The sequence below is a fragment of the Felis catus genome, chromosome E3 (assembly GCF_018350175.1).
Source record: "Felis catus isolate Fca126 chromosome E3, F.catus_Fca126_mat1.0, whole genome shotgun sequence".
In the NCBI taxonomy this organism is placed as follows: domain Eukaryota; kingdom Metazoa; phylum Chordata; class Mammalia; order Carnivora; family Felidae; genus Felis; species Felis catus.
In genome coordinates, this window is record NC_058383.1 from 6,212,208 (window position 1) to 6,227,307 (window position 15,100).

Here is a 15,100-nt window from a genome sequence, read left to right on the forward strand (position 1 = left end):
TCTTTCCTTCCTGTTACTCTCCTGTATGAAGTAAATTGCCAACTTGGTCATTGTTGCGCTTTTTCAGGGGCACATACCAAATGGTTGATAACTCAGAGGCTTGCTTGATGATTGAATTTTGGCTGTGACTTCTCAGAGGCTTCAGACAGAAAGAAGGGTTTACTCCTTTTTGGGAATGAGTCATATAAAACATTGTGCCAACAGGTTCTGTGCAGTGACCCTGACCATATTCTTAATCTGAATGAGCGAGGCAGCTGTACTGCATTTTGAGGAATGATAGGCTGTAATTCCTTATCATTGTTATTTTACTGCTTAGAATTTGCACTTTTTCATTTTGCTTTCCACAATCCAAATAGAAGAGCAAAACAGTGATCTTTCCATAGTGTCATTTAGAGAGAAGTCTGATCTAGTCCATCTGCTTTATTTTAGAGCTCAAAGGATTTACATAGTTTTAAAATTCTGGGAAACTGCCTAGAATTTTACTTGCCAAAACTGTAACAAGGAGTTTGCAAGAGCTGTTTACTGGGTTTTCTCTAACTGTCTGACTTTTTGTTTTTGCCTGTTTGTGTTCTGTTTCACAGGACGTGGAGATTGACATTGAGCTGGCCCCGGGAGACCAGACCAGCACGCCCAAAACCAAAGAGCTTTCTGAAAAGGACATCGGGAACCAACTGCACATGTTAACCAACAGACACGACAAATTCCTTGACACTCTCCGGGAGGTGAAGGTCTGTGTGGCTTCCGAGGGATGGTGGTGGTCTTCTCCCCTGAATATTTTGAATCCTAGAGCAGGATTACCCCACGGCAGTGTGAAGTTTTCTTCTACAAATTAGACGTATTTTCTCACTTTTCTCAGTTGACGCTATCGTAATTCTGTGAGACCAAAGTGGATATTCTGTGTAAAGATTTGAGGAAGGAATTAGAGTATCTTGTGGGAGAAAATCATTTTCCCACTGCTGTCCCTTGAAAGGATGAAATTGTTTACTAAAAATATAAGATGAGACACTGCTGAATTATTTTTCAAATGCAATAAAAAGAAGATGAGAATAGGTTAACGTGGTAAATGAAGTTCACTTTGTAGGGAGAGGTCCTCCAGACGCACCTTTTGTTTTTTGTTTTCTGGGTTTTTTTGAGAGAAAGCACAAGTTGGGGAGATGCAGAGAGACAGGGAGAGAAAGAATCCCAAGCCGGCTCTGGGTCAGCACAGAACCCTACGTGGGGTTCCATCGATCTCATGACCTGAGCCGAAATTAAGACTCGGACCCTTGGGGCGCCTGGGTGGCGCAGTCGGTTAAGCGTCCGACTTCAGCCAGGTCACGATCTCGCGGTCCGTGAGTTCGAGCCCCGCGTCGGGCTCTGGGCTGATGGCTCAGAGCCTGGAGCCTGTTTCCGTTTCTGTGTCTCCCTCTCTCTCTGCCCCTCGCCCGTTCATGCTCTGTCTCTCTCTGTCCCAAAAATAAATAAACGTTGAAAAAAAAAAAAATTAAAAAAAAAAAAAAAAAAAAAGACTTGGACCCTCAACCGACTGAGCCACCCAGGCGCCCCCAAATGCATCTGTTTTGGGATATAGCCAGCTAGAAGCTTTTTGACTTCCTCAGACTCTTAGGTTAATTATAGAAGTGATGATTTTTAGTTAAAGACTACAAGAATTGGTTAAGGCCAATACACCAAGTTGTTTTTGAAGAGTGTTACAAAGAACCAGCGATGATTCTGTTCAAATCAAGACCTAGGTGAAAAAAGCTAGAAACAAACTACTTGTCACAGATAATTTGTACATTTAAAATTCTCTGGTAACCCATTCTGTATTTTTGTGCGTTAAATCAAACTTTAATTTGCATCTGAGTGATCATTGTGTTTATGTGTGGATAAACATAACACTTCGTCTTCCTGTGCACAGAACGGAAGCAGAGCATTCTTCCATGTAGATGACACACTTTTGTTCACAACTGAAGACTTAATAGGCCCCTGTCCCTCCTGTCATTTCTGCTGGAAAGAAGGGTGGTGGGTCAGTGCCCCCAAACCCAAAGGCCTTTCTTGGCTGACAGTCGCCATGATAAGTCACCATGTAGATACTGACCCATTGGTTGCTTTGGCATAAGTTTAATGATCAGCTCATTGCGAAAGATCAGAGTACATTTTAGCAGTTCGTGTAACTGAATGAAACAGACAAGAGTACCAGCCCCGTGGGGCTCCTGTTCTACTGGGGGAAATAATAAACAGAGGCAAAATCGGTGTGGCTGTGTGGGCTGGTGAGTGCTGTGGAGAACAGTGAAAGCCACCAGGAGGCTTCAGAAGTCGGAGTGGCGTTCATGTTATTTTATCACGTGTTTATGGAAGTTACTTTTCATATTTCTGGTTTTTGTAGAGCAAGGTGGGGTTATAAGTCACTGCATTTGTAAGTCTATTTGACCTTGACATTTTCCTTCCCGAGGCCCCTCCACCCGTGAAGTGGTCAGGGGCCAGTCGGTGCCTCCAGACAGTTTGTTTCTAAGTCCAGAGGGACTAGGAGGCACGTGAATGGGTCGGGTCCTTCATGGAACCAGGCGCTCCTGCCCTCTTCTCTGCCCTGGGCATCTTGTCCCAGAATTGGCCGTCTTCCTCCCTCTGAGAAACGTGTTGACGCCAGTGTCCCCTCCTGTCCTCCTTGGCGTTGGCAGAGCCACCACAGCCTCTCCGTGACAGTGTGTGAATGAGTACAGGCCGGGGACCTGCGGAATCCCCAACTCACGGCTCGAGATGAGCAGCAGGTGTGTGAACACGTGTGGCCCTTCGGCGCTCCGGTCTCTGCTAGATTGACTTGGAGGCAGGAGGCCCCCGAGGCCGGGGAGGAGGGGGCAGCCACCGAGGTCCTCCGTGGTCGTTTCATCTCCGTCTGCCTCACGGGGCAGCCCGAGTACCAAACCGGAGCATTCTTCACTTATTAAATGTTTTCACCCATGTTCTTTGAAATGTTTGTAGCTTTGCTTTCTGCATTTTTAGTAGATGTGGACATGAGGGTGATTTCCCTTCCTCGGTTTGCTGTTGGAGAAAGGAGAGCCTGGTCATGACGCATGTGTCCCTGAAGCCCTGTCTCTGTGGGGAGGTGTGCCCCATGGGCCCAGTGGGCTTCCAGCAGGCTTGAAACCTGCCTGGTTGTAGGAAATATCGGCAGCCGATTCAGACTTTGAAAACCAGCAAAGCTGTGGACAAAGTCAGAGGCATCTGTGGATTTGATTCACCATCCGGGCTTTTAGTTCCTGACCCTGGCTCTTTCCATCTCGCCGGCCGTCAGCTGCAGACACTCTGGATCTTCAGTTCTTGATCTGTTCTGCAGAATTGTACTCTTTGGCCAAGAACTTCCCTTCTATGCATGTGCTCCTCCTCTTTTCCTCTTTCATGTTTCCAGCTTTGATGGAGTCCCTGTGCCTCTTGTTAACCCATCCGTGTCAGCATTGCGTTTATACTTCTTGGACGTGGTGGAACCATGTTAGAAAATGCCCTTAAAAGTTAGAAAATGCCCTAAAAGTCAACAAATGTAGAGGCGCCTGGGTGGCTCAGTCGGTTAAGCATTTGCCTTCCACTCAGGTCATGATCTCATGGTTCGTGAGTTTGAGCCCCTAATATCAAGCTCTCTGTCAGTTCAGAGCCTAGAGCCTGCTTTGGATCCTGTCTCCTTGTCTCTGCTTCTCCCCCCACGTGTGCACGCTCACTCTCTCAATAATAAACATTTAAAAGAAGTTAAAAATATGTAGGCACGTCACTGACTCCTAAGCACCCATGGGTTCCTCATGCTCAGAATCTGTGTTTATGCTCTGCTGTGACGCTTGATCTTTGAAAATTTGACAGTGGATAAGTGTCTGATAAAGCATGAGACAGCAGAGATAGCAGTATCTTGGGCGTGGACATGAGACCCCCTGTGTGGTTACATGGACCTTTGTTCTTTCCGTAGACGGGAGCACTGCTCAGCGCTTTTGTCCAGCTCTGTCACATTTCCACAACACTGGCAGAAAAGACGTGGGTCCAGCTTTTTCCCAGATTGTGGAAAATCCTGTCCGACAGACAGCAGCACGTAAGTCTGTCTTACATCCTGTTTTGGAAGATGTGGTTTTCGGTGTTGATAAATCTCGGTGAAAGAAAACAATCTTGGCTCAGTTTCAAGGGATGAGGCAACCACGCCCCATTCACTACTGGTGAATCCTCCCCAAATGTTGTCAGATGCTGTGTAAGAGAGCGAAGACCTCAGTTGACGTGTGCTTCGCTTGTAGGCTCTGGCTGGTGAGATCAGCCCGTTCCTGTGCAGCGGCAGCCACCAGGTGCAGCGGGATTGTCAGCCCAGCGCGCTGAACTGCTTCGTCGAGGCCATGTCCCAGTGTGTCCCCCCAATTCCCATCAGGCCCTGCGTTCTGAAGTATTTGGGGAAGACACACAACCTCTGGTTCCGGTCCACGTTAATGCTGGAGCACCAGGCTTTTGAGAAAGGTCTGAGTCTGCAGATTAAGCCGAAGCAAACCACGGAATTTTATGAGCAGGAGAGCATAACTCCACCCCAGCAGGTGAGGCCCACCTTGTCTTCTGGGTCACGTCTTCCTGGCCTGGGGCCTCACGGTTTCAGTAAGCCTCTCCCGAGCGATTTTAAGTTACAGCCCAGTGACGTTGCTTTATTGGGAGGAAGAGGAAAGGTTTTTATCAGGAGCACTCAAGAAACCATGCTCTGTTTTCAGGAGATCCTGGACTCCCTGGCTGAACTGTACTCTCTGTTACAAGAGGAAGATATGTGGGCTGGTTTGTGGCAGAAGCGTTGCAAGTATTCAGAGACGGCGACTGCCATTGCTTACGAGCAGCACGGATTCTTTGAGCAGGTAGCCACCACCCAGTGTCCAATGAGCTGGCCGAGCCGCATGGAGGAGGAGAGGTGGTTTCTAACATTGTCAAGTCAGAGTTCACGTTCAATAAGTTCACGTGTTTATTTGAAACATTTACCCTGCGTAGAAAGGCCTTCTGATTGAAATCTCAGTTGAAGAGAAACACACATACATGACACGAACATTTTTGAAACTTAGTCCACGATCCTTTACCGTTAGTTGCTAACATGGATGCTTTTTATCTGCAGTCAGTGGTCCTGTTGGAAGTGGCAGGTAGATTACATTCAGTGTTGAAATCTTAGTTCTCGTGTTTGTCCTTTGTATGTAGCCTGGGTCGCTGTCCCGGGATATGGCTCTCAGCCTTGTGTAGGACACTGAGCCGCAGAAACTCCAGAACGGGCACGAGCTTTGGGCTCTGCTGTCCTCACTGAGGGACAGAGAGATTCATCCTGGGGCTCGGCGGTCTCTACACTGTCTGTTGTGACGGGCGAGGGGGCGGGAGGTACGGGGGCCATCCCTGTTCCCTGTGCACGTAGAGCCTCTCGGGTGGCAGTGATCTTAGAGAAGAGCTTAGGGCACCCCCAGGCCTGAGATCCAGGTTGTCCTAAATAATTGAGAGCATGATTAACTTCTCCAGGCGCAAGAATCTTACGAGAAGGCAATGGACAAAGCCAAGAAGGAGCATGAGAGGAGTAACGCGTCCCCTGCTATCTTCCCAGAGTACCAGCTTTGGGAGGACCACTGGATTCGGTACGCCAGCATGCTTGATGCATTCAGGAGTCCGTGAAGAGATCCAGTAAAAAAAAGTCTCTGAAATTTCCTCACGTGTGTTTTTAAAAGGGGACTTCGCTACTTTCGCTATGGCCTTATTATGAAGAAAGGAACAACTTCTTCCAGTTCTCCGAGCTCTCCGCTGTGTTGTGGTGGGCAGCTGGTGTTCTGGGGGAGCTGTTATTTCAGAGAGCGGGTGGCTCACTGCCATGGGCACCTCGGGGGAAAATTTGCTCTGGGGGGAAAATTTCTGTTTTCTTCTGTGGAATGGCAACAAACGACTTAATGTCTCGTCTCCTGCCCTGTCTCAGTCTGCAAGTGTGTTGGTAACTGACCTTGTGCTCTTGAATCCCTGGTCTTCTAGGTGCTCGAAGGAGTTGAACCAATGGGAAGCCTTGACGGAGTATGGCCAGTCCAAAGGGCACATAAACCCTTACCTCGTCCTCGAGTGTGCTTGGCGGGTATCCAACTGGACCGCCATGAAGGAGGCACTGGTGCAGGTGAGGCCACTTTCCTGCTGCCTGATAACTCGCTGGGCCCAGATTATGTTCTCCACAGCCGCGTGGGTCCCTTCCACAAAGCCCTCAGTCTCTAGAGTGTTCTCTTCACTTAGAACAAACTGGGCATCTTGGCAGATGAAAAATAGCACTTGGGAAGCAGGCATTATTTTTGGTCGTCTCTAACCCCTTTCCCGGATCGGTTCCATCTAGGCGTTAGATTAAGTAGTAGTCCGTCGAGGCGGACTTGGTGCAGAAGCACGGCTGGAAGTGCAGGCAGCAAGGGCGCATCCCGGGCCGGGCCTGGCGGTAAGGTCTGCTGAGTGATGTGGTGTTACAAAGCGTGTTCTGTGTCGCACGAGTGAAAGCAGCGTAGCGTAACGGAACTTGAGTCATTAAGTTGGTTGAGCCCCACTTCTTTTTTTAAGTTTATTTTGAGAGACAGTGGGTACACAAGTGCAGGGAAGGGGCAGAAAGAGAGGGAGAGAGAGAATCTCAAGCAGACTCCATGCTGTCAGTGCAGAGCCTGACACAGGGCTGGATGCTGGGAACTGTGAGGTCATGACCTGAGAGTCGGATGCTTAACCAGCTGAGCCACCCAGGTGTGCCCTGAGCTCCACATTTTTTAAGATGAAGCTCCATCCAGCAGAACTGAGTACCCAGCGGGAAAGTGGGCACAGAGGTGCAGCTCCCTCTCTCTCCACTGGGGGAGATAAGGCCCCGAAAGCTGCAGTATTGCGCGGTATGACTCTGTGTCATCTGGACCTCACGTTAGGCAGTCCTCGGATGCAGCTGTTCTTTTTGCTCCTCACTTGTCATCTGGGCCCTTCCTCCTGTTCCCCTTTGGCCTCCTTCCCTGCTCCTCCTCGGCTCTCCACCTTTTCCCTGTGACGTTCATGCTTGGGGTTGAGCTGAAGGAAGTGCTACCGTCCTGTCCTCACCTGCCCTTCTACCCAGTAGGGTTTAGTTACATCCACACCACTGATTTTACTCTTCTCTTGTCATTTGGAGACGGCAAGAGCACGTGGGATTATGGGGCTGCTTTCTCGCAAATGAGTCCAGAATTTTAACCTGTATTGTGGTTACTGTGGTTCCTGATGTTACTCTTTAACAAACATGTAGAAGGTCATGGAAGTGAGATGGTCACAGACTGTGTGAACAGGGCTTGACTTTGGGGTTGGGATCTGGAAATTGCTCATCTGATGCAGGGAGTTTGTTACTCCCAGAGATGACCAGTCTCGTGTTGTGGGTAAAATACAGATTTTTTTTTTTTTTCTGACAAAATGTATTTACGTTCTACTGAGTAAATATTTATAGCTCGATCTGATGTTTCCTTTTTACTCCCTTCCCAGGGTTTCACTTAGCCAAATACACGCAGCGTCGTGCTATCCATAATCTGATCAGTGAATTTCTTCTTTCAGAAGCACTTGATAATTTTCCAAAGACTTGTATACAAGGCACATGCTGATTAGGAAAAAGCTCAAAGTATGTGAATAAACATTCTTAGGAGTCTGCAATAAATTCAAGTAGTCTTCATAGTCCAAAATTATTTACTCATTTACTAATACTTAAAGGAAAAAAATCAAATGACTCTGTTTTCGTTCCTGTGCATTGTGATTCCAGGGCTGCTTGCAGAAGTGCCATTATTTCTTGGTTTGGTTTAATAAACGGCATAGGAAACAGAAGAGATGCCTGTGTTCTTGGTTTACAGAGGATAAGTGTGGTGATTGACAAAAGCCCATCTTCTTGAATAGTGTTTAAGTCCAGAAAATGTGAGGTCGGTGTGATTTTAGAGGATTGTATTAGAAGCACATGTTTTGACAAGTCTGTCTTCCTGAATTTCTTCCATCATTGGGTTATTGAGATCAAGAGAGGCTGTGAATGTGAACGTGCTTGAAGAAGTGAGGTGTCAGAAAAAACAAGCCAGAGAGTTCTATGAATGCAGGATGGCGCTGTCTTCACCATCCTCATCATACTTACGTGATTTAGTAAAAGGCGAAAGATTTATTCGATCTGAAGAGAAACCAGAGTATGATACTTACGTGATTTAGATGGTATTAGGGCACTAAAATGTGTATCGTGTTTATTTGCTAAAGATGCTTCAGAATGAATGTTATGTTGGTCTCACATCAAATCCTATAAAATACCTTCAACAGAGAGATGCTTTCTTCTTAACACACAGAGATTATTTTGAAAAGACCTTAATTTTTTTATCATTTGTGTTTTTAAATGCTCTGTAAGAGACTGATCAAATGAGACAAGTTGTAATGCTTTCTTCAGCAGGTGGTTGGCAAATAGAGCTTTTGAGGGCAGAAAGGGGAGCATGTGGAGCCTTTACGTGGCTCTGAGCCATGTGGGGGGGGGGGGGCGGGTCAGAGCCAACGAGAGGAAATGTGACCGCTCTGGGCTCAGTCTGCTTCATAATAGAACTGATAACTAAGATAGAAGAAATCTAGGGGAAATTAAGTGACAGTGAAATTTATGAGTGTTTTCTCATATTCCTAACCTAAACCATTGACTTTTGCTTCCTTCTATAACATGGAACAAGTTAGATTAGTTTCTCAGGCTAACAGTTACGAACTGGAAACAATTCAAAATTATATCGATCCGAGTGGAGGTGAACGTGTATTTAATATTTTGGAAATTCTCTGGCTGACTTTGTAGCCGAGTGGTGGTCGTTAATCTTTTCTATCACAACAGCGATCAGTTTCCCTCTTTTTTGGAATCACTAATGACCTTAAAGCGAGGACCCTATAGAGACTTGGCTGCTCACTGGTTTTGGGAAAAGGAGAGTATCTAGGAAATGCAATCTACATGCCTGACTTCTGAAAAGAAAAGAAGCATCTATTCGTGGCTCAATGTGTGTTTATCTCCTTGTAAAATTGGCTCCCAAACAATCGGCCTACCATGTTGACCCTTCACACTGAAAGGAAGTTTGCCCATTGCATCCACGCACTGTGTTTTCACCACCAGGTGGAAGTAAGTTGCCCCAAAGAGATGGCTTGGAAGGTCAACATGTACCGCGGGTACCTGGCTATCTGCCACCCCGAGGAGCAGCAGCTCAGCTTCATCGAGCGCCTGGTGGAGATGGCCAGCAGCTTGGCCATCCGCGAGTGGCGGCGGCTACCGCACGTGGTGTCGCACGTGCACACACCTCTTCTCCAGGTGGGTACACGCGTGTCCTCGGGCAGTCTCGGGGGCCGTCACAGCAGGCCACCCCCTGGCCAGGCTTAGGTCCGTAAACTGACCTGGATGACCGAGAGGAAGATCCTCTCACCTGTCCTGTCCTGTCTCATTCAAGCTGGTCCTCAGCGAAAGGAAGGCCAGAGTCTGAATCCTGAGGGATGAAATGTGGCTTCTCTTTTGGGAGCTTCTGTGGGCTGTAAATGACAGATGACATCCCACGAGTGACTTTGAGGATTCTTAATTTTGCTCTGGGCATTTTCTTTCACGTCCCCTGTGCCACCATCAATGTGTGATGCCACTGCGCAGCCTAAAAAGTCCTGTGTCCTCAGAGACCCTTAAGATTGCCGGTCTAGCCTGTGCCTTAGCCTCTTCCTCTGTGGGTCATCTCCCTGTTGCTGACAGTGTGTTCCAGCCACACAGGCCACCTGTTCAGCTGCTCAGCTCTGACGCAGTCTCTCCCCACTCTCCCCACAGCCCCTCACATGTGCTGCTTCTCTCCATAGAACCCCCTTCTTCCCACCCCTCTGGCTGCCCTTGAGGCTCTGTATAAGCAGGAAGTGACAGCTAAGGCAGGACTGAAAATCGCCTGGTTGAGTGTCAAATGCATGCCAGGGCAGGCCCACGGCCCCTCAGCAAAGGCCGAGAGACTTAACTGGTTCTGGTCTTTGGGGAAATCTCTGGTTAACTAGCTGACCACAGAGCTAACTGAGCAGAGACTTAAGTGGGTGCATTTTACAAATAATATAGAATTTAGTGTACCAACGTACTTACCATAGTAGGGATTCCAGGAGGAATGAAGCCAGAAAAGGGGCTGATGGGGCATTTGAAGAAATAAGGGCTGAAAACTGCCCAAGTTTGATAAGGAACCCAATTTCATTTACAAAGGAGATGTACAGATGATCTTACAAGCAAGGGAACAGCTGCTCAGCATCATCAGTCATTAGGAAAACGCAAATCAAAACCATGGCAAGATACTATTTCACACCAACTAGGATAAAAAAAGACAGTAACATGTTGGTGAGGATGTGGAGGAATTAGAACCCACGTTATACTGCTGGTGGGATTATAAAATAGCCTGGAAACAGTCTGCCGGTTCTTCAGAATGTGAAGTGTAGAATGACCGTACGACAGCAGTTTCAATCCTAGAGAAATTAAAACACAACCACACAAATGCTTGTACGCCGATGTTCCCAGCAGCATAGTGTACATTAAATAGCCAAAATGTGGAAACTAGCCATGTGATCCTCCACTGACGAGTAGATAAAAAGTGGCGTGTCTGGGCAGTATGAAGGAGTGGAGTCCTGGTACAGGTGGGTGAGCCTTAGAAATACCCTGAGTGAAGAAGCCAGGCACAGAAGGCCATATGCCGTCTAACTCCACTTCCAAGAAGGGCCCAGGATAGGGCACTCCACGGAGACAGAGCAGGCCAGTGATTGTCACCTTCGTGGGGAGGAAGGATGCATGGAGGCCGCTGAACGGGTCCAGGGCCGCTGTGGGGAGTGATGAGAATGTTCCATACTTAGGTGGTGTTGATGGTTCTACAGTGCTGAGAATATATTAAAAACTACTGAACCGAAAACTTGAGTGATTTCAGTGATATTTTAATTGTATGTCTGTAAAGCTGTTGTAAAAGAAATACCCCACTGTTGGGTTTCTGGTGAGCTTTTGGTGAGAGGGAGGTTTCAGGACACTGAAGGCAATGCCCTGAACTTGAGGTGCAGATAGAGAGCAGAGATTCATGCAGGCAGTGTCTTCCACTAAGCTCAGTCAACGAGATAGCAGGTGCCAAGCCTAGTGCCATGTTGGCGAGGATGTAACACTTTTGAAACAAAAATTCTGCCCCAGAGGAGCATCCAGCTGGAGAGAGAGGACAGCCATAAGAAGCAAAACTTAAAACAAGAATTCAGTGCCGTGTGGTAGGACAGGGAGTAAACACAGGATTTAGAGAAGGGAGAAATCCCTGTGGGAGGGAGTAGAACCTTCCAGGTAGGATTTAGATAGGATCGGGATTGTGCCAGGGCATTTCCAGAAGTTTGGAGCCAGCAACTCATCAGGGTGTGAAGGGCAATGAATTGGACAGACCCACGAGAGACATGACTGAAGATGTATGTGCCAGCCCAAAGGGATCACCTGTGAATCCTGTTTTCAGATGCATGGTGTGGCTCTGGGTTTAAGTTGCTGGAAGGAGGGCCTGAGGGCAGGGGGCCAGGCTGCTGTGGTCTGAGCTCGGTAGGAGAGCCACACTTCGTTGGTGGCAGAGGGAATGGGAAAGAACTAGTGTGGGGGGACTGCCGTTAGCAAGGTGTGCTGCCCACACCACTGTCGTCCCTCTCCTATCGCAGTAGCCGCAGAGCTGAGCTTTTAAAAGTGGGGGGGAGCACAAGAGCACACTTCGGGGTGAAGAGTAAGTGAAGCGTGGCCTTGAGGTGTCTGTACGAGCTGGAGAGCTTCCTCGGTGAGTCGTGAGAGCCTGACAGTCGTTGGATTGCTGAAGGGCTCTGGTTTATGTTCCTCATCTGCTCTTTAATGCTTACCGTGGAATCCCTTCTGCCGGTCCCATTCAGGCAGCCCAGCAAATCATTGAACTTCAGGAAGCTGCACAAATAAACGCAGGCTTGCAGCCGACCAACCTGGGCCGGAACAATAGCCTACATGACATGAAGACGGTGGTGAAGACTTGGAGGAACCGGCTGCCCATCGTGTCTGATGACTTGTCCCACTGGAGCAGCGTGTTCATGTGGAGGCAGCATCATTACCAGGGTAAACCTACCTGGTCCGGCATGCATTCATCATGTAATTTTCCAGACACCCCACTGTTCTGGTTTCATGTCTTGGTTTTGTCGTGGTTTTTTTCTTTTACCAGATTTTCTATTTTCTGGCAGGTGGGGCAGTAGGTGGTGGTTGGTATGGCAAGGGTAGAGGTGAAGGCAGTGAAAGGTGGGGAGATTTCCCCACCCTGTTAACACTTTGCTGGCACAGGGGCTGCTGGGGTGCAGGCCGGGGGGTCGGAGCTCCGGGGTGTGGCGCTCGTTGTGAAGGTGCCCGAGGAAGAACCACTGGAAGGCGGCCGTGTGGAGGCTTCTCCAGTTTTCCTGGGCCTTTTGGCTCATCCCCTCACCCCGCCAGACCTCTTTGTGGAGCCACCTTCGCCATTTAGTTAGCCACGATGGTAAATGCTCGGCTCACTAGTCAGCGCTTTTTACACCTTACTCTTGCGTAAAATACTTTCTTCGTGTAAAATGCAAGGAGAGGTAACGAGTTTATCACAGAGCTTCCCGTTTTCATAAGCCATGTGTGTGTGTTTTTCATTTTTTATTTAAGCTTTACCGTGGAACACTTTGAGAAATGTTTCGCGGAGACTGATCGCTCTTTTCTTTGCTCTCTAGCGATTGTAACTGCATATGAAAACAGTTCTCAGCACGATCCAAGTTCAAACAATGCCATGCTCGGGGTGCATGCGTCTGCTTCTGCGATCATCCAGTATGGGAAAATTGCCCGAAAACAAGGACTGGTCAATGTAGCTCTGGACATACTAAGTCGTATTCACACTATTCCAACTGTGCCTATTGTGGATTGCTTCCAGAAGATTCGACAGCAAGTCAAATGCTACCTCCAGCTGGCAGGAGTCATGGGGAAGAACGAGTGTATGCAGGTACAGTGACAGCGGAAGCCCCTTTGCTGAGGCGGTCCGGCGAAGAGCGAGTGCCCACGTGCGAACTCCTGGTGCAGATTGTAGGGAAAGCGAGCCAGAACTTTCTGAAAGCACAGCGTCGTTAGTGGGAGACTGTCCTTTCAAAAACCGAAAGGGAAAGGAAAGCACTGGAGCGTTTGAAGTACATTTTATGGTCTCAGCTCTATACTACGCTTGGTTAAGGTTATGTAAGGAAAGAAAATGAAAAACTGATTATGAGGGTATAAGGGAGATTTTGACGACGATCAGAGGAACGCTAATAAAAACGAAGAGACGAACTAGACGCATAAAGCTATAGAAAAAAACAGTATCCTTTAAGGTGTCCAGCACTGAATCTGGCATTTAGCAATTCACTTAGGAGCTGTCTGTCTGTCTATCTAGAGCTGTTTGTGGGGGGCGAGGTCTGCTGTCAACTTCACGTACATTTGTCGATGACCTTTAGGGCTTACCGCCTAGGTAAATATTTTGATGAAATTTCAGTAACTCTTTTCCTACTTTGTTTGTTTGTTTGTTTGTTTTTAAACAGGGCCTTGAAGTTATTGAATCTACAAACCTAAAATACTTCACAAAAGAGATGACTGCTGAGTTTTACGCCCTGAAGGGAATGTTCTTGGCTCAGATCAACAAGTACGTATGTTACGTAGAAGGAGAGTAAGAGGAAAATTCGTCAGATTATGTAAATAGTTTTTGATAACTTGAAGTGCCTGTGAAGCTCAAAGTCTGTATGGTTCGGTGACAGTTGTCAGGTGTGATGTTTCAGGTGTCCTATCTCTGTGAAGATAGTAAGTTGCGGCAGATTGGTAAGCCAGTTTGATGTATAGAACTTAGAGGCGTTTTTTTTTTAAAAATGAGTTGCTTGAACACAAAAATGCTGATGGCATGGGTTCATTTCCCCATTTTCGCAGCATGACATTTTGGACCAGAGGTGATTCCATTCCTTTTATGGAGACATTTCCTGTTTTAGAGCAGGGGACCAGTCAGTAGTACCATGCAGGCCAAACCCAGCCAGGATCTGGTTTTTATAAGTGATGTGCTGGGACACACCGATCCCCACTGACACTGCCTGTGTGGCCACTTTCACACTACAGCCACAGTTGTGACAAATTGTTGGGCCCACGAAGCCTGAACCTGCTTATCATCTGGTGCATTACAGAAAAAGGTCACAGAATCCTGTTTTGCAGAAATGCACATCAGATGAAGTTTTATAAGAAGTGTACAAATGAGATATACTGACAAGATGCTGCTCGATGCCATATGTAGAGTTTGAAGCGCTCTCAAACTCTCACGTTTTCAACAATAGGGGTTTACTTCTTTAGCTTATTTTAAATAAGGAAGTGATTTTGTCAAAGTAAAAGTTTTTTGTTGTTGTTGTTTTTAGTGTTTTAAATTCACATGACATAAAATAACCCATTTGAAAGCATACGGTTCAGTGGGTTTTAGTACATTCACAGAGTTGTACACATCACCACCCGCTATTTCTAAAACCTTTCGATCATCCCCAAAAGAAACCACATACCTGTTAGCAGTCACTCCCTATTTTCTCCTTCCTTTGTCCCCTGACAGCTGCTAATCTTTTCCTATCTCTATGACGTGCCCATTCTCAACATTTCGTATAAACGGAACCATACAGGCTGTGGCCTTTTGTGCCCAGCTTCTCACGCAGCATCATGGTTTCAAGGGTTGTCTGTGCTGTAGCCGATGCAAGTGCTTTGCTCCACTTTGTGGGTAAAGAACGCTCCACTGTGTGTCTATACATTTTATTTATCTGCTCAACAGTTAATGGGCATTTGGATGGTTTCTGCTCGTGGCTGCTGTGAGTCATGTTGCTGTGAACGTTCACGTACAAGGTTTTGTGTGAGCATGTGCTTTCACTGGTCTTGGGGACACATACTTCAGAGTGAAATCACTCTGTGGCATGTGGCACTTTATCTTTTTGAGAATCTGCAAAATGGTTTTGCACAGTGGCTGCTCCATTTTACATTCCCACCAGCAGTCTCTATGCTTTCCAGTTTCTCCGCATCTTTGCCAACACTCATTACTTCCCACTTTGCTGATCACGGCCGTGCTGGTGCCTTGCTGCAGTGTTGACCGTCCTTTTCCTGGTGGTGGGTGGT

General features: G+C 47.3%; 1 protein-coding gene across 14 annotated transcripts in view; it reads left to right on the forward strand.

Annotated features, from left to right (window-relative positions):
- TRRAP (transformation/transcription domain associated protein) overlaps window positions 1-15,100 on the forward strand; it is a 113,308-nt gene that overhangs the window by 75,256 nt on the left and 22,952 nt on the right. For 10 of the 14 annotated variants that reach the window (XM_023246566.2, XM_023246564.2, XM_023246571.2 and 7 more), the window contains 10 exons: window positions 582-728; window positions 3,929-4,048; window positions 4,245-4,532; window positions 4,701-4,838; window positions 5,479-5,591; window positions 5,977-6,112; window positions 9,083-9,274; window positions 11,860-12,088; window positions 12,682-12,947; window positions 13,513-13,613. In XM_023246566.2, the coding sequence (XP_023102334.1) occupies window positions 582-728; window positions 3,929-4,048; window positions 4,245-4,532; window positions 4,701-4,838; window positions 5,479-5,591; window positions 5,977-6,112; window positions 9,083-9,274; window positions 11,860-12,088; window positions 12,682-12,947; window positions 13,513-13,613 (1,730 nt within the window). The remainder of the gene's footprint in view (window positions 1-581; window positions 729-3,928; window positions 4,049-4,244; window positions 4,533-4,700; window positions 4,839-5,478; window positions 5,592-5,976; window positions 6,113-9,082; window positions 9,275-11,859; window positions 12,089-12,681; window positions 12,948-13,512; window positions 13,614-15,100) is intronic. The other 4 variants (XM_023246570.2, XM_045048093.1, XM_023246576.2 and 1 more) reach the window with 1 other exon arrangement.